Raw genomic sequence first — 19,815 nt, 5'->3', positions numbered from 1 at the left:
TTCAGACTGAATTCTGGTCTCTCTCCCCTATTGTAATCACCTTGAATAAAATCTTTCTTACCTGTTTAACTTTGGTACAAATTTGCTTTGAGATTACGCTTAGGAATCTTGATTATGTCTAAGTTGTCAGTAGGACGGTAACTTACTTCACCCCTCAGTCTGTTTCTTCATCTATGACACACGAGAAGGCATTGAATTCTTTCAGAGATAATAAGAATGGAAAGAAGGGGATAGGATGCCAGATGTATCTAGAGAGTAAAATTGGAAGGATTTGATAATCAATTAGATATTAGGGGTAAGAGGAAAAGGACTCAAAGATAAATTCCAAATTGTTTTAGCTTGGAAATTTGGGGTTGGTTGTAACAGAAAAAGCTGAGCTGAAAATTCATGGGGAAAGGCAGATCAGGTAGAAATAAGGTGACCTTGAGATAGATGCAGAACATATCAATGGAGACATCCCACAGGCTGCTGAGTATTCAAATCTGAAGCTCGAGGAGAAGTCTGGAGTGAGAGAATGAATCTAGACCAATGTATCAGAGGCATGAGATCTCTTGGGTGAATTGGTTAGGAAAGAATAGTTCTCCTTTCCTCACTCCCAATTCTCATCCTCCTGAATTTTTAATATCTTGTTAAATATATATATTTTTTAATTTTCCTGGTGGGCCCCATTTTCACTCTATAGAAATGGCAATAGAATGCAGTCTCTTGGACTTTGACTTTTCATGCTCCTTAGGATATACCTTAAATTTGCCTCTGGTTCTTCCCACTCCTGGCTATTCTACCCACCTCCAGACTGGAACTGACTGTGGTTGGTCTCTCGGCCCTATTTTAAGTGGTAAAATAATAAAGACTATGCTGGAAAAGAAAGAAGTAAAATATAATCACAATGATCTTACTTGTGCATATTTTATTTCCACATAGCCTTCTGAGGTCTGAAAAAGAAGAAAGTAGGTGAAGAATGTAGTTAGTGGACAATTTGGACAATAAATAGGAAGTTGCTCGGATGATCAATACTGAACATTAGCACTGATTAACAATCTCCCTGTTGCTTGGCCTTTGCACAGTCACAGACAAATCCTTGAGTGTGGTGTCCATTCTACCGCCTCATTCCTGACCTTTTGCAAGCACATCAGTCATAATTAGCTTCGGTAAGCTTGGCATGTTTTTGTGCCTTTGGCATTTCCACATTGGTCTTGTACATTTTGCAGCAGATTAATAACTGTTGCTTAATAAAAAGCAACTCTTTAAAAGTTGGTTCTCATTTTTCGTGGCAATTTTACTTTCCTTTCAAGAATCGTAACTATTCAACCTAGACAGAACAACTACTTCCCATCTGTGACCATCTAAACAGTCTGTGAAAATATGTCAGCCTATGTGTTTATTTCCAAGTCAATCTAATGAAGCTGTCCTAGCAATTGTAAAACAATCAAACTCACCCAAATTCCAGGGGTCTCTGTTGGCTATCCCTGTCCTTACATACATACACTGCTCCTGAGCTTTCTTCCACCGCCGTCCCCCCAAATTATACCTCCTTATCCCCCATATTAATAAGCCTATGTAATAGAAGCACATGCAATGAGGCAAATAAACTCAAAACTCCTCTGAAAGCAATTTCCATTAAAAAAATGTAAAAAGAGGATAACAGGTGTTTTATTGCAAGTTTTCCAGCTGCTTTATTATTTTCTCATTGTCCTGCTTTCTTTGAGACAGTGAGTGTAGAGCGTGAAATATTCAGATATATATTCAATTGTTCAGTTCATGTGGCTATTTTCTTTCCATGATATTCGGTACACAACTCTTTGCGAACATTTAATTTACTTTGTTGTTGTTGTTGCTGTGTAGACAATGCTTTATAATGGAAAAATCCCAAGGCGTGGAATTGGAAGACTTGGGGATAAGAGCATATTCTTTGATATACTGTGTGACTTCGGCAAAATTGTTTAACTATCCTGAACTTGTGTATTAACGTTTCCCGAATCACTTCTCATTATTTGTGTGCAGAAAAAAAAATAACAAAAAACTAGGCAACCTGTGTGAAAATATTCACTATATAAAAGTAATAGTCAAGTGTGATTTTTTCAGTCTCTTACATATTTTTACTTTTATATATTGCTTTTGTTGTCGTTGCTGTCTTTCTCCTCCAGTACAGCATAAACCCCAAGGTGGTGAGGAGTGTTGTATGTTGTATTCACTGCAGTATCTTGAGCACTTCACACAATTCTGGGTGCTCAGTAGCTATTTGTTGAAAGAATAAAAACAAGTGAATGCAGATTTCTACTTAGTTTTATAATTGCTCAGAATGAATATGTTCCTTCTGCTTTTTCTGCTTACAAAGTGGCTAATGGAGCTGTTAACATATCATTAGAAAGATAGCTCAGTTTGATTGAATTTCAGAAGAAATTAAATGTTTGTGTGTTTCTAGAAGATCTTACCTTAGAAAATGAGAACTTCTGAAGTAAATCTGAGTCGATGACCAGAAGGTCTGGAATAGATAACTATAAGTGTTTATTGGTGTTAATTAGCTCTTGCACTTGTAATTTTGGTTGGTGGGATAAGCTTAAGTCCACCTGCAGTGGAGAAGAATATATCAGGAATACCAGCGTAAGTAAAGCTTCTTCATAATTCCCGTTTGTGGTTCTCTCACAACCGACATGTAGCTACCTTTGAGACATGCATGTCAGATTCTTTGGGAAATCATACTGTAGACTCTATGACAGTATAGATAAAAGAGAGTAATCTTATTTCAAAGTAGGTCTTGAGGGGGGAAAAGGAGTCTTATTCTCTTAGTCGGCATATCTTAGCTTAATTCTTTCACAAGGGAAGACATTCCTCGCCGTGGAGATCTTCTATATAGGACACGCTCAGTTCTGCTCTGCCAGGAAACCGGCTAATGAGCTGGATGGCTTGCTGAGTTCCCTCCCTGAGCTACAATTAATAAGTGCTCCTAAACTTTGAGGCTTTCTTTTGCCCCCTTTGCGTGTGCCACATAGAAGTTCTATTTCCTGTGTGCAACTAGAATTTGTTATGAATATTAAATTTACAGGATTTCTCTCCGAAATACGTTTATGGCACTCTTGGACACTTTAGAAACAGGGACTAATTGTTTTAAGCCCCTAAGCAGCCTGGACGTCTCTTTACATAACCTCTCTAGCTGGATTTTCTCACTGTCTGCTCTCAGGTCACTTTTCTCAGTGACATCTAACGAAGCAATAGTCTAAATCTACTGCACCAATGGCTATATTGTCCTAATATATGTCAGCCTCACTAGAATTCTGTGCTCCACTTCCCCTAGAAAGGATGAAATGTGATTTCTAAGAACAAGCCACACTTTCTCGAATCTTGGCTATTTGAGCATCTACAGAGTTATAAAATCTGAAATGCATATTTGCGTATATATCATATGTTATGGTCTTTTTAGTGAAGAACCTTTTTATGCTGCTATAATTCATATGTAGCCTAATATTTGAGGTTCTCATTAATAATAGTAGCATATAGATTATAGCTATTTAATAATTTGTGTTCCAACTACTTTATTCTCATCATCTACTTTTAGAAAGCAAAAACTTTTTACTCTTATCAGGTTTTATCTCAGAAATAGCTACAGCTGAATGAGTGAGAAGAGTATTCACTGCTAACCTTCAAACAGAGATGCTGGTATAATTGGCTTAAAATGTTATCTATAAATTGTGCAAAGATATAATTTAGCCAGTAATATCTGTTATTACAATTTCTGAAGTGTTGCTCAAATTAAAACTTTAACTAAAGATTTCCTCTTAAATATAAAAGCTTAGAGGTATACTGTAAAAATCTCCCTAATATTCTTTGCACATTGAGAATGGTTTACATGTTGCTTGGCTCACATACTATTTTTCATGAAGTGGAAAATATAGATATATTTTTTTCTCTTGAAAGCTCAACGTATTTAAGCATTATAGCTTGGGACCTAATATAATGAGCTTCATTTATCTGTTTTTATGAATTCATTCACTATTATTTTAGTTGAATGAACCCATGAGAAAAGAGAAAATAGATGTTTGATTATTTCCTCCATTTTCACGTCTCATTCTAAAATCTGATCATTTTTAAGTTGCTTTTTTAAACTGAATTAGAGTAAAGAGCCATCTCTAATAATCTGGACTGTGCTTCTCAACTTCCATTAGGGTAAAAATGTTTTTGTGGGGAAAGCAGTTCAGATCTGGCAGGGAGGCATCATGGTTGCTACTTGAATTTTGTATGTGAGTCACTTTATTTAAGGTTTTTCTGCAAAAAGAAATCTACAAACACAATGACAAAGTATTGTTATAATGAATTTATAACACAAAAAATAAGATTTAATAAGATTATTAATAAATTCACATATTGTGTTTTCTCTGCCTGAGCAGTTTGATATATCGTGTAGAAGTAAACTTCTAAAGTATGCTTGCTTTCCAAGAAAGAGATTGTGTGCTGTTCATAACTATATATAAGTACCATGTTTTCCAAACTAAAGATCAAGACACCTACTCTACCAAGTACGTGGTTTTGAAGTACAGTTCAGCAAATGATTTGAAATCAGGTCCATCTTGAAAAGTGGAAGTCATTTTAGCTATACACTTAATTTTATTTTAAGATGAAGATGGTTTTATTTAACTTCTGAGGGAAACATATAATTATTATTACCTAATTATAGTATTATATAATAATTATCCATGGTAATAATTACGACTATTGTTGTTATTGTTTTTGCTACAGCTTGTTACATTTGCAGCTTTTTGATTGTGTGCATAAAAAATCCAAAAGAATCTGCAGATAAATTATTGGATAATTATTGAGATCATTTATATTGTATCAATAAATATGAATTTTCTAGGACTAAAGCTCAAAAAAACATGCAAGACATTTCTGGAGAAAATTATCACCCTTAGCTAATGATGTAGATTGGACATTATGTGACCACAAATGGTCACTCATTCACGCCTTTTACCCCATGCCCCCAAATCAGGTATCTCCTGCTTTGATATCTCTGATGTTTTACTGCCTTTGTTCTCTGGCATCCCCATCCACACAGTAAAATTTCCTTGAATTCTAATTATGTACCAGTAACTCCCAGCAATGGAGATGTGACGATAATTTCACCAACTCCTTCTGCTTTATTTTGTGCTCCAACATATAGTGATATTATTGGTTTTCTCATAGTTATAATGGCTTTATAGCCTTTGAGATTTGAGGTAATATACTATTCATTCTGACTGATAAACAAAGAGCTACAGCATACCTACAGAAAATTAATTAATTATATTAATTAATTTATATATTAATTAATGTATATTAATTAATGTATAGAAAATTAATTACAAGGCTTTCAATGAAGCTGTAACAAATGTCCATAAAAATCTGTTGCCCCACTATTCTCTTAATATTAATCTTAATATTAAAATAATAAGTTTGAGTAGCACAAACTGAGCTCCTCACCTATAGATACCCATAAACCAGGTTGGAAGTCTCCGAAAATCTTATCTACAAGATTAATTTACCTTTTGATGCATCTAAGATGTGGAACCCAATCTCAGACACACATCCCGGGTATTACCCAGGACAGGCACTACCTGGAAATATGCTTGCTATCTTTGAACCCTTTTCTGAGTTTCTAAAAATTATTACAACTTCATCATCTAGCTATTTTTGTTCTTTTTAAAGACAGCCTGCTCTGCTGTGTCTTTCCCCTTGAATGGTACTAAAACTTGCTACCTTCCCCGCCCCTTTCTCCTCTCCTGCTCCCTCTCCAAATCTGCTCCTGTTTGTAACTGCTTTATTGTGGGTGTGGTCCTTTCCATCAGCCATGTGGGTAGTTGAACCAAACTCACCCACCTACCTCTCTGCTGCCTTGTCCACCAGGAGACACTCCCAGGAATCCAGGTTGGTTGTGGGGTGTGGTGTCCAGGAGGACATACATCCAAGTCATGACCAGGGCCTCTTCTTTTGTGCCAGCATTCCATCCGCCCCCTGGACTCCCAACCCTCAGATTTTGACCGTGACTTTGCAGGCTTCCTGGTTCATGGTGCCAAACTGAAAATTGTGCTGTGCACCTGACCTCTTTTTTAACGTCAAATTTTACCCTTTCTGTGACCCACCCCTTTGGGTTCCCGCTACGCTCTTCTAGTTTAAATGACTGACTCCAAGTCATTAGTAGGGATTCCATCATCAAGATTAGACAGGTGGTGGATATTTTTAGTTAGACAGTTTTCCTCATTCCTCCACTCACAAAAGGAGGATGCTTTTCTATTTCATTTTCAGGGAGGTCTAAGCCTGGTAGTGTGTTTGGTGATGCCTCTTTATGATTCAAGTCCCCCTCTTCCCTCAAGAAGACCATCCATCCAGTCTAGTGCAGCAGCACATCTCCTCCTGCAAACCCTCACCCTTGTCCGCCTTGCTCTTCTCTGGACCCCAGGGTCCCCATAAAATGGGAGCACCCTGAGAAAAGCACAGCTCTTAAGAAAGTTAGCATGTGGCAAAAGCAGGTGGCACTCTGTGAAGACATCAGGCCTCAGGGAAAGAGCACAGACTGGGGTCAGGTTCATCTGGGCTTGGATCCCAAATTAAGCCACTTAACTGTGCAACTCTGAGCAAACTCTGAACCTCTTTGGCTCAGTCCTCTTATGAATACAATAGGATAATAGCACTTCCCCTACTCTGAAGATATGAAGTGACAAATGTAAAGGTCCGGTCACAACAACTGGGAAAGAGTGGGTTCTCAGCCAAGTGTACCTATTAATATTGACTGAGGTTTTCTCCTTTCATTAATAGCAAACCTTGTACGTAAAGTAAATAATATTAGTCCCATTTAACAGATGTGAAAACTGAGGCTCAGAGAGATTAAGTAACTTTCCCAATATAAAGCTAGTAAAGTGACAGTCGAGACTCAAATTCAAGTCTTCCAACTTCCAGCGCATAGTAGTATCTTCACTGCATCACATGTCATAAGGATTTCTTTTAATTTTGACATATATATTTATATTAATCACAAATCTTCTCATGTGGCATATTGTTTAGTGTGTGGATGCTGTTATATGTTTCTTCATTCTACTGGTTTCAAATATTGCAATTATAATTTACATGAATTTTTTCTTGATAAAAAAATGGCAGTTCCACTTATGGTTTATATACATTATTTGTAGCTAAATGCTAGTTTTACTAACATTTGTATTTCAGGACTATAGACTCTCACAGACAAAAGCATAGAGATAGAATTAAAAGATCATGTTCACCTTTATCTGACAATTGGGGATAAATCACTAAAATTTTTGTGGTGCTATTTATTGATCCTATCATATTTATTGAGTGCTGATTAATTGGCAGACATGGTGCTAAGTATTTTGTAGGGCTCCAGAGTGACTCAGATGTAGAAAATCCTAATATGCTTACCACATGTCCGAGAGCAAGAATGATCCGGGAAATGTTATACCCCCTGCCCCTTTTAAAGGAATGATTTTCAACCGCATTCTAACACATGAGATGCTTCCTACAGGCTTTGGATATTTTAAAAGATAATCTAATATACCCAAAAAAGACCTCACTAGAAATTCTTTAAACTATTAAGATAGTTTCAGAAAAATGAAGCCATTAGCATTGGCTGTCCTTACCCATTAGGAGAGCATCCTTTCTAGGTGATCGGTATTTTGGCCTGATGATGCTATTTTAAACTGTGCAGGTAATGCCATCCAGCAGCTTCCAGGATGTTCTGCTCCTGATCTAAGTAAAATCTCATTATCCAGAATCAGCACTTGCTCCACAGGACTGTCGAAGTTTAATTTCATTTGGCCAGTTATTTATACAGACAACTATGAAGCCGTTCAACAGCCTTATCCCCCAGAGATATAAGGAAAACCAGATGTAGGCTCATATACAGTAGACCATGATAAAGGACTCTTCAGCATAAAAGCTTTGCCATGGAGGTTACCTTTGGTTAAAGGCAGCATTTGCTTGTTTTGGTGTTTTATTACTTCTAACAGTCACATTAATCTATTTTCACTGTAGTAGCTTTGGGGGGACCCATGAGAACTCATCACTAAAATGGTAACCGATATGTTAAGATGGAAAATTTCATTTGATTTTGAAGGAAAAAAAATATTTAATAATCGGGGAAATTCCTTATGACTGTAAGTATAATAGATTTTGCATTTCCAATTTTTTTTCATAAGCATTAGATTTTCAGAGCTTACAGAGATCACACATTTTGAAATGAAGATTCTTTTGAGTCTCTCACACGCACGTGTAAAGAATGTAAAGAGTTTAGAAAATGTAGAAAAGAACAAGAAAGAAAATGTCACAAGTAATCCCTTTACTCAAAGATAAGTTTTGTTAACATTTTCATATGTTTCTACGTGTATGAAACTATGTATACATTTGTTTTAATTAGCTCATCGATTTAACAAACATTTACTGAGCTCCTACTATATGCCAGGTATTATGTTTGGCCTGAGAATGCCTCATACAAAACCGAAAAAGATCCCCACATTTTGGGAATTTATAACCAGCAGGTAATAAACCTACAGGGGAGCGCAGGGAGGAGAGACCCACAATAAATAATAAACATAGTAAATCAATACATCCTATAGAATGTTAGAAGATGATATTGATCATGAGAAAAATAAGGGCAGGGTAGGAGAGATGGAAAAGCCAGAGACGGGGGCCCTGAGTGACAACAGGATGGTCAGTAAAAGCCGCGTTGAGAAGGGGCATTTGGGAAAGACCTGAAGGAGGTAATAGGAAGGGATTTTGCAGACAAAGAGCAGAGGGGCAGCTAGGGAAGGCACTAAGACAGCAGTGTGCCTGTCCTGTTCTCGGACTAGCAAGAAAGCCAGTGTAGCCAGAGTGGAGAGAGGCAGAAAGGGTGTGAAGGACACAAGGTCTCAGAGGTCATGGGTCTCAAGCAAACTTGTAGTCCGTGGCAACGACTTACAACTTTACTCGAAGTGAAATGCAAACCTATGGCAAGGTTTTAAGCATAGAAATGACCTGATTAATCTTACATTTTAAAAGGATGCCACCTATGTCAGTAGTCATGTCGAATAACATTTTGTGTTCAACTGTATTCATTCAACAAGGGAGCATTTTCCCAAGTCGTTTTGCATTTATGGGGAAGAGGCATCATCTTAATATCCGCATACTAATTCCATCAATGTACCTATTAGTGAATGTATTACGTATTTTCAGTTTTTCTCTACTCATGATATTGAGTTGAACATCCGGTAGGTGAGTCTTTATCTCAGTGTCTGTTCTTCAGAATAGATTCTTGTAAGGGGAGGTACTGAATAACATGTATGAATAAGAGTTGTGAAACGTATGTCCAGATTGTTTTTTCAAAAAAGCCACATACATTTATACCCTCCGAAGCAACATGTAAAATATGACATATTATCTTGATTGACAGAATAGTATGCCCGTTTTCCTAACTTAGGAGACCAACAAAACTCATTCACTCACTTATTTATCAACAAAGACTTCTTAAAATCTATACTGTACAACAATCACTAGACACATCAGAATGACACAGGCCCATATGTTTCACACACAGCCACATTTCTTATCTTTCTTCTTTCACTCCTTTTTTCTTCATTAAGCCACTTTCATATAATTGACTTTGAATGTAAATGACCAACATGCATGGCTCAACCTAGGATACATCCCTTTTCCTCCCTCTCCTAACATTTCTTATATCAGTTCCTCAATGTGATTTTTTTTTTTTGCGGTATGTGGTCCTCTCACTGTTGTGGCCTCTCCCGTTGCGGAGCCCAGGCTCCGGACGCGCAGGCTCAGCGGCCATGGCTCACGGGCCCAGCCGCTCCGCGGCACGTGGGATCCTCCCGGACCGGGGCACGAACCCGTATCCCCTGCATCGGCCGGCGGACTCTCAACCACTGCGCCACCAGGGAAGCCCCTCAATGTGATTTTTGATGATACCTGAAGCAGAGGCTTCACAGAAGCCTAACTCCCAGCATCTCAGAAGAAAGGGTTTGCCGAGCAAATGAAGAGGGCAAACAGAAACACAGAGGAAAATATATATTAAATGCTTTAGAAAAATCATTCTTATGTATTTATTAGTCTTACTAAATTTTTTCAATTAAGGTAGCATTTAAGCAATACAACTTCTTTCCTCAAGAAACACTTTCAATTCAAATTTTCACTGAAGTCAGACTAGTCCTCTGTAAGCTTTGGGGCTTTGCTTCAATGATCTGAATATCTCCCCATGTTGACAAATATAAGACTGTGTGTCTGAACAGGCCATGTATTTGTACAGCTTTAGACTAATTGAATGAATTTTATGTTCTCTTGGATTTAAAAAAGTTTCATCATTCTTTATTTTATAACCTCATGGTAATAGTCAAGAGTCAGCATAAGTATATATATATTTTAGAAACTCAGAACGGAGAACAGAAAAATGTCACTATAACAAGTATTTATGCATTTATTTTAAAAGGCCTGCATGTATTATGTTTAATTTACTACCAAAATGTACTTAAAATCTAATAAGGAGACTCTTAAGAGTAAGTAAATTTACAGGGCTTAACACGGTATCATTTCTCAATTTAATGTTGAGTGCTTTCCCTATGCCAACACTATGCTACTGCTTTACGAGAATAAGCCCATTTAACCACCAGAACAGTTCCATGACACAGCCTGTATTATAATCTGCATCTTACAGATGAGGAAACGAATGCTTAGAGAGGTTTAAGTCACATGTCTAATTTCATCCAGCTAACAAGTGGTACAAATAGAAACTTGAACCTAGGTTTCTCAAATACCAAAGCACTAGGATTTGGCTACATTGGGACTCATTTAGAGGTCATGGTCATAGAAGCAAAGGATGAGAAGGAAAATTAGAAGTTACAATGGAAAACACATGGTGTAGAGATAAGAGAAGAAGGGCAAGTCTCAGATCACTTATTTACCAGTGATATAAACTTGGATTACATTTACCTCTAATCCTTGACTTCCCATCTATAAAACAGATATAATTAAAAGACTGTGTAAAACAGTCCATAGATGCTAAGCACCTGCTATGCATTAAATGATGGTAATATGTTCAGAAGTAATATAGAGGAGATTGTATAACAGAATGAGGCACTTGCCCAGGTGGTTTTGTGCAAGAACAGAAATTAGCTGGGAGTGGAGGTGGTTACTGTAATATATATTATTAATGTATCTGAACTAAAATCTAGATGCAGCAGAATGCAGTGATATATGTGATGTGTTTTGACCCTCCAAACAAATATCACCTAAATCTTTTTTTAGAAATAAAGCACTTTGGGGTAAATATATCAATAGAAAGCATCTAATGGTCTTCATGTATAAATGCATGTTCATGCAACACTAACTTAGCAACAGTGATGGGTACTTTTTGTCTGACATTAAAATAATATTTTTGCACACACCATTTGTAGGGCATATGTTTTCAAAAGTCTCCCCCTAGCCCTCATTAACAGAAGGGGGGAAAAAGCTAAGTGATCTTGTTCTTTCGCTTGATCCTCTTTTCTGAACAAGGAGTTATATTTCAAAATTATTTCTTGTGGGTCTTGGTGAAGGCTGGGATTGTGAAACCACCTTTTAAGGTACAAAAATAAACTCCTAAGGTAGTGATTAAATTCTTGAGGCCATTGTTTGTTGTCACCTATTTACTCAGAGATAATATATGAATTTGCAAAGCACAGTATTCTGACCCGCAGAATATTGTTCAGTTGAGCCACTTGTTTTATGATTAATAATAAATGATCTGTTTATACTCTTTTTATTGTCATTTTTTTAATAGTACCTCACAAAAAGTACACAAACTCAGGTCTGCAACATTTTCACTGATCTGAGGACCAAAAATTATAGTAAAGTTTGTCAGCCATCTTTTCTTAAAAAGAAATATTCTTCCTTCTTTGATAATGTATCATAGTGTCGTTACATTGTTTAAATGTCCCTTCTTTGAAGAATGAATGTGAGAGAGAGGTAGTAAAGGATTTTCTTTAAAGGTCCTTATTTGGGAAAATAAAAGCTTTGTTGCTTTATAATATTATTGTTGTTGTTATTGTTATTTTACTGGTCCAGGAAATCAAAAAGTCTGGAATTCACCATTCTACAGTTCTTTGGTCACCTTTAAAAATTAAAACAGGGCATAATGATAGTTTTTAAATATTTCCAGGGTTGAATACTCATTTCCTGTAATACTTTTAGTAAAATCCTACAAAATTAATGAGGAGTTTGTAGGTCTGCTAGTTGCTGATAAGCTGGTGACATATTTAATTCTTATGGATGACATGATGAGAAAGCCATGCTCTGATGTCTCCAGCCCAGAAAAGAAAAACATGACTACAGAAGGAAAAAAATGTGAATTTCTTACCAGAGATGAAACAGAAGATTACACAGTGTAGAAGAAAAATCTTGCACCAGACACTTGTTAGAAATGCAAGACATTTTATTTGAGCTACTGCAGTAAGGGAGAGAGATAACTCTTTATAGAACTGAGCTCAGTTCCAAATACAATAGGGACAACTGGGGATTTATAACCATTGGGCAGGGTGAGGGGTTCAGTGGATAGAAAATTACTAAGAGGAGATATCAGGGGGAGGGGGATCCTTGCTAAAATGGCCTGGCAGGATTCTTGTTAGAGTCTGACCAAGGACTTAGATATTAAGAGTGAAGGATGAGGAACTTGAGTAGATATCGAGGGTGGGAGAATTTTACTAAACTGACTTAGCAGGATTCTTTGCTAAAACTGGGCTCAGCAGACCAAGGTCAAAATCTAGTTGAAAAGATGGTTCAGAGGAACTTGGCTAAAGTTTGGTCAAGGAGGGAGTGTTTGTCAATAGATTGGTCAGAAAGTGAAGGTGAAAGAAACTAACATATCATGTGATTTTTTAATACAAATCATTTTTTTTTTTTTTTTTTTTTTTTTTGCGGTATGCGGGCCTCTCACTGTTGTGGCCTCTCCCGCTGCGGAGCACAGGCTCCGGACGCACAGGCTCAGCGGCCATGGCCCACGGGCCCAGTCGCTCCGCGGCACGTGGGACCCCTCCCGGACCAGGGCACGAACCCGCGTCTCCCGCATCCGCAGGCGGACCCTCAACCACTGCGCCACCAGGGAAGCCCAATACAAATCATTTTTAAATTAAATTTATTTAAAATTTAAAAAACAAAACAAAAAACAGTTCACCTATTTCTCCCACCTACCTCTCCCTCTTGTTTTATAAAGATATAAATATAGATATATAGATATAGATATACACACACATATGTATATGTTTTTAGATTCCACATATAAGAGAGATTGTACAGTATTTGTCTTTCTTTGTCTCACTTATTTCACTTAGCATAATGCCCTCAAGGTCCAGCCATGTTGTTGCAAATGGCAAGATTTCATTCATTTCTATGGCTGAATAATATTCCAGTGTGTGTGTGTGTGTGTGTGTGTGTGTGTGTGTGTGTGTGTGTGTGTAACCACCCATCCGTTGATGGACATTTAGGATGTTTCTATATCTTAGCTATTGTAAATAATGCTTCAATGAACATGGGGTGCATATATCTTTTCAAATGAGTGGTTTTGGTTTCTTTGGAGAAATACCCAGAAGTGGAATTGCTGGATTGTATGATGGTTGTATTTTTAATTTTTGAGGAGCCACCAAACTGTTTTCCATAGAGACTGCACCAATTTACATCCCACCAACAGTGCACAAGGGTTCCCTTTTCTCCACATCCTCTCCAACACTTGTTATTTTGTCTTTTTACTAATAGTCATTCTAACAGGCATGAGGTTATAGCTCATCATTGCTTTGATTTGCATTTCCCTGATGATTAATGATGTAGCACATCTTTTCACGTACCATCTTTTCATTGGCCATCAGTATTCAGATCTTCTGCCCACTTTTTAATTGGGTTGTTCAGTTTCTTACTATTGAGTTGTATGAGTTCTTTGCATATTTAGGATATTAGCCCCTTATCAGATACATGATTTGCAAATATTTTCTCACATTCAGTAGTGTGTCTTTTCATTCTGTTGATGGTTTCCTTTGCTGTGCAGAATCATTTTAGTTTGACGCAGTCCCATTTGTTTGTTTTTGCTCTTTTTGCTTTTGTTTTTGGTGTCAGATTTTAACAATTATCTGTGAGCTTACTGCCTGTATTCTCTTCTAGGAGTTTTATGGTTTCAGGTCTTATGTTCAAGCCTTTAGTCTATTTTGAGTTAATTTTTGTGTGTGGTGTCAGGTTGTGGTCCAGTTTCATTCTTTTGCATGTGGCTGCTCAATTTTCCCAACACCATTTACTGAAGAGACTGTCTTTTCCCCATTGTATATTCTTGGTTCCTTTGTCATAAATTAATTGACCCTATATGTGTGCATTTATTTCTGACTATTCTATTCCAATGATCTGTCTGTTTTTATGCCAGTATCACACTATTTTATAGGTTTGTAATATACTTTGAAATCAGGAAGTGTGATGCCTCCAGCTTTGTTCTTCTTTCTCAAGATTCTTGTGGGTTTTCAGAGGATTTTTACCTTTCCAAAAACAAGTCAGTTTTTGAAAGACTAACCTAAACCCCTGAGCTTCATCTAACAAGTTAATCCCTTTAGCTGAGGGTAAAAAAAGGACATTCACTTTAGCAAATTTTCATTTTGAACCACACAAATGTGTATTTTTAAATCCTCTAAATTCTAGGTTGTGGCACATTGTTAAACTGGCTTTAACAAGAGCAACTTGATTCTTTGCTCAAAATTCCTTCTGATAGATGTGAGCTTTTATTTTTGTTCTGAGTGTCGTGATTAGAGGATTTAGTATTAAAGCTCAAGAGTGGATATCCTTAACAGAACTGAAACAATCAAACCAATTACTATATTTCACTGAAAGCATTCTTTAAGTGGGGAAGAAGATAAGAAATCTTACCTTTTCGAATCTTAAAATTGTCTACCTTTCACTGCGTTTACCAGACTCTCACAACAATAGCAGCAGGATCCCTTTTCGTTAGAATTATCCTGGGAAATACTTTAGATTATCTTCTCAGATGTGGCTTATCTCACCATATGTCACCACTGCAGAAAATTAAGCATTGAATTCAAACACTCTTTTGTGCATAATCTTTTGAGGTCAAACAGGATGCTCAGAAAGATAAGAAAAAACAACTTTAATAAATACTAATTGAGCATCCATCACAGCCTAGCACTGTCCTAGGTTGTAAGGGGTCCCTAATCTTTCAGTATTTACAGCCTGAAGGGGGATACAGACAAACATTACATAATTATATACCATTTTGACAAATGTTATAACAGGATGAGGTTCAGTGTGCTGTTGGAACACACAAGAAGAGTGTCGATCTCATTTCTTGGGTTGGGTTGAGTGTTGGGAAGAGGGTGGGAAGAGGTGAGAGTGTATGTGTGTGTTTGTGCATTGACAATGGAGGTTTGGAGAGGAGTAGTGGCCTCCTTGGCAGAAAGAGGGAAGGGAGAAAGTGCAAGAAGTGATTTATAGACTGAGACCCAAAGGAGAGAGAAGGAATTATCCAGGAGGAAGAAAGGGGACTGAGAAGGGTGTTTCTAAAAGAAGTAACATCATATGCAACGACTCAAGGTCAAAAAAGAGTTATATTTAACTTAATACATTAGATAAATGCTTCTCAAGCTTTAATGAGAATACGAATCACCTGAGTTTAATGTCAAACTACAGATCTTATTCAGTAGTTCTAGGGCATGACCTGAGCTCCTGGGTATCTAACAAGCTTCCAAGAGATATCAATGCTGCTGGTTCATAGACCAAACTTTGAGTAGCAGCATATAAACAACTCAGTTTCCAGTAACTGGACACTTCACTCTCTGGTGAAATAACTGAATATTCCTTAAGCTATTTTCTGATGGTGACCTACTTATTCACACCGCATGAATCATTAATGATTGCAGTGTGGTGACAGCTCAGGACTCAGGCAATTCATATATAACATTGCTCTACGAAGCAGTCTGCTTCTCTTCCTATAATATTTTTAAAGTCACTACTTTAAATTCTGCTTTTTTACCTTCTTTCCTACCTTCATCTTCCTCCTCATTGAAATGTATTTAGCAGTTTCAGCATGAAACCAGTCTGAAAGGATGTGCTTAATAAATACTGTCAACACTTGTCAAAATCAAACGAAACTGTCCCAGGAAAGTATTTGAAGCCATACCCATTAGGAGGAAGTCATAAGGCTGTACTGTATCTTGACAGCAGTTCGTTTAATGTCAGTTTGAACTCATTTTAATAAATGCATGAGTTTCATATTCTTGCCATCCCTGTCTCACCCTGTAGCAGCAAATGTTCTGCTTCTCTAGAGACAACATTTTTGCAAAGACTCTAAAAATTTCATTTCCATTCCAAAGACACGGGAACAGATTGGGCTGTGTTGTAGCCACACCTACTGGAAATTTACATCCATGTCGCATGATTTAAAAGATAGGCCTCTCTAGATATATTTTGGATATAGGTGTCAATAAATTGATTCATAATGTGTTTCAGGGGAGTGAAAGATGCATTGGCTTTGGTGCAAGGAGTGAAAGATGCATTGGCTTTGGTGCAAGGAGTTGCCTCACAGTTATTGTGAAGTAATGCACAGATTTTAGTCCCACTATGTGACTCTATTGTTTCATTTAATTCTTATAACAATAAACAAACAAACAAACAAAAAATATATATATATATATATATTTAATGCTATACATGCTTAGCCTTAGAACAAATGGAGTGAGCCCTACAGGCAAACAACAGTTTCAAATTCCCTTCTTCACCTTCATCTCCGACCAGGATCTCTCAATCATCTTAAAGGCCGAAGGGCTTTCAGGATACATGTGGGTAGACTTGTCATTTCTTCTTCCCACTAGACTAGCTCAGCTGTTAAACTTTTATGTGCATAGTAATTACCATAGCACCCGTGGCTACCTGCAGTCATATACAGTGTGCTTCAAGGGAAAACAAGGAACTTCCATGGGTGATCTTTTACTGTTCCCGATGTTCCCATTACTCCCTGATTTTGGACCTACTCTCCCTAAGTTAGATGTGATCCCCCTTTAGAAAGATCACAGATTGTTGAAGCTCTGTTTCTACTCTGTTTTATATCAGGTTTGTCTCCACCTTACTTCTCAGTCTGCCTACTTCCCACTCTCAGGACCGATAACCGTGCAAAGAGACACGGGAGGTGTCCTAACACTGAACCTAAGTCCCTTGGTAGCCTGGTTGGAAGTGATCCACCAGCTCACCAGAGCTGCCTACGGGACACAGCAGCAAACAGGACATATAGCTTTGTAGACTTCAGCCTGAGCTCCTGCACACGGAGCTTTGGCTCCTACAAGAAATAACATACAATTTCTCTGACTTATGGGCCAAGTTATTACAGCCCAAAGTTAGCTTGGTCTGTGGTCCTGTCTTCCCCGTGAAAATGATTTGGAACCTCACCTGTTTGGTGTTTGTGTAAAAGTCAAACTGTCCTGTGGCCAAGAAAGCATTCAGAGGGACATCTGCAGTTGCGTTTGAGGGAGAATCACACTTAATAGCGTAAAAAGCTATCCCCCCACGTGTGGGAAGCCTGTAAAACTACGGCTGAAAACTCAGACTCTCTATGATATTTTGAAAGTAATGTCCATAGCTAGCAGGGACCACAGACTTTACTCCAAACATGTCATCTATAAAAGAAGAGACAGACCCTGAAAAGCTAGGCAGTATCCTGGCTAAGAAGTTATAGCCAGTATCTGAAGCCAGTTAGCTTTTTCATCCTTTCCCCCTCCCTCTCTCCCCTTGCCTTCCTCCTTTCCTTCCTTCCTTCCTTCCTTCTGCAACCTTTCACCAGTTCAACAAAAATAACATGGGTGCTATCTTTTCATTTAAATTATACCCATTCTATTCCTCAAGGTGGCAATTTCTCAGAAAATAATACATAAAGTTTAAAATAAAGCAGATTTTACTTGAATTATTCTTTGACATGTTTACCCAAATTTCTGATCTGTTACATAGCACCATCAGCAGTCATGTAGAAATATTATTCATAGTAGTTAATAATAGAAATATAAACATACATGCAATATTTGACTTATGGTTAATTGCAATGCAGTGAAAGTTGACTAATTGAGAACTTAAAGCATGAGGGTTATATGTTATTCAGAAATATGTTGTTTATTTAACTGATTTTCTATTGTGCTTCTCTTAAGAAAATAATTCTATATTTTGGGTTGATAATTACATAAAGAATCATTGGACAGTATTCCAAAAAATGTATTTTAATGAATTGTACATGTTCTTTGTGGCAAACAACCATGAAAATAAAATGTGTAGACTTGAGATAACAGTACATTTTTTTTAAACCCAAATTTGCATATTTTCAGAAGAAAAATATTTAGCCTAATTTAAATACAAAAAAGCCTTCTGAATCTTAATTTTTCTAAGTATTCTAAAAATATTTTCTAAAAATAATTTCAATTTCTATCACATCTTGAGGCTGCAGAAATAATTTCAAATCTTTCAAAATATTTATACAACCCTGTATATAGTCAAGCCCACCAAGATTTGACAGAAATAGGGGAAAAGGATATTAGTCTAGAATTATGGAGAGAAGTTAAGATACCATCTCCAGCCACAGAGATGATAAAGAGATGACTTGTGTTTTCTAAAGCTCATGTTCATTTCATGGTACCACCCTGCCTCCCAGTTAAAATTATGTTCTTCCCTCATTTTAAAAAATAAAATGAGTATTTTTTATGTGTCCATTTTGGCCGAGCAGAATTAATGTGAAAATTGAAAGGATATTACTTGGGTTTTAAAACTTCTTGCTTAAGAAAAGATGTCAAGCCTGCTAGAAGCCATGCAGATGCAATGTGTCCATCCACCTACACTGGAAGGTGACGGGTCGCAATTTTACATTCACAATGGAATAGGTCATAGTGGTTCCACCAATTACAAAAGTGAAACCAACAGAGAGGCGAACATCAATGTCAGCAGGAGGGTTTGCAGTGTTCCGCACAATCTGAAAAGATGCTTTTCCATAAAACCACATCATGCTTCTTTCTTTCTGCGCATGGAGATGATTCACCAGAATGTGTTCTCTTTTGTGTTTTGGGGCACAAACAGCGAGTTGGAGTCACCCCTGATGTATGAGGTTCCGGAACTGCAGCAGGGCAGCGCCAGCGGCAGCTCGGGAAGTAGCTTGGGTAGCTCCATCACTGCGTGTAAGAAGGTAACACCGCCTAACACCGCTCTCTTCTCACCGATTGAACTTGAACACTACTTTAGTTTGACTTTTCAAGCACTTCTTTTCAAGCAGAAACAGCAACAAAAACACACCACAAAATCACCCTCAATTTGTTCTCCAGGACAACCCCCTGATGACATTCAAAAACCTAATTCATGGAAACGATCAGAAAACTCAAGCATTTCAGAAAGGTCTGATTGAAAACTTCCAAGCCTCCAGTGCTTCACTTCACCTCCAACTTTTTCTAGTAACCCTTTCCAAACATAGCCATGGATAACGGCTTCTTGGATCTCCTTGCAGAAAAATCTTCACAGGTTTTGAATGGCCCAACTTATTACATTAAGCTCCTAAGTCTATATCTAAGAAAAATTCATGGCTCTTCTCCTTTTGCTATTTTCTTAAAGGGAAGGGTAGCCTGGTTATTTTATTAGGAACAGAATTGCATTTCCTGGAGTCTAGATTTTAGAACTGATAAACGAATCTTGCTTTAAGACACTTGCAGAAAGTTGTCATTTGAACAACATAAAATCATCTAATTTAATTGTCCGATTTTTCCAGCCAATCCAACTTCAGGCCCAGAAATTTAAAGCCAAATGCCCAAT

The 19,815-nt window shown here is 37.4% G+C and overlaps 1 protein-coding gene across 7 annotated transcripts in view; it reads left to right on the top strand.

Annotated features, from left to right (window-relative positions):
• Positions 1–19,815, top strand: part of SPHKAP (SPHK1 interactor, AKAP domain containing) — a 200,971-nt gene that overhangs the window by 75,481 nt on the left and 105,675 nt on the right. For all 7 annotated transcript variants that reach the window (XM_067027072.1, XM_067027075.1, XM_067027070.1 and 4 more), the window contains one exon: positions 19,093–19,198. In XM_067027072.1, coding sequence (XP_066883173.1) covers positions 19,093–19,198 — 106 coding nt within the window. The remainder of the gene's footprint in view (positions 1–19,092; positions 19,199–19,815) is intronic.

Source organism: Kogia breviceps, chromosome 2 (genome assembly GCF_026419965.1).
Source record: "Kogia breviceps isolate mKogBre1 chromosome 2, mKogBre1 haplotype 1, whole genome shotgun sequence".
Lineage (NCBI taxonomy): Eukaryota > Metazoa > Chordata > Mammalia > Artiodactyla > Physeteridae > Kogia > Kogia breviceps.
This window is presented reverse-complemented; position numbering and strand designations above follow the sequence as displayed.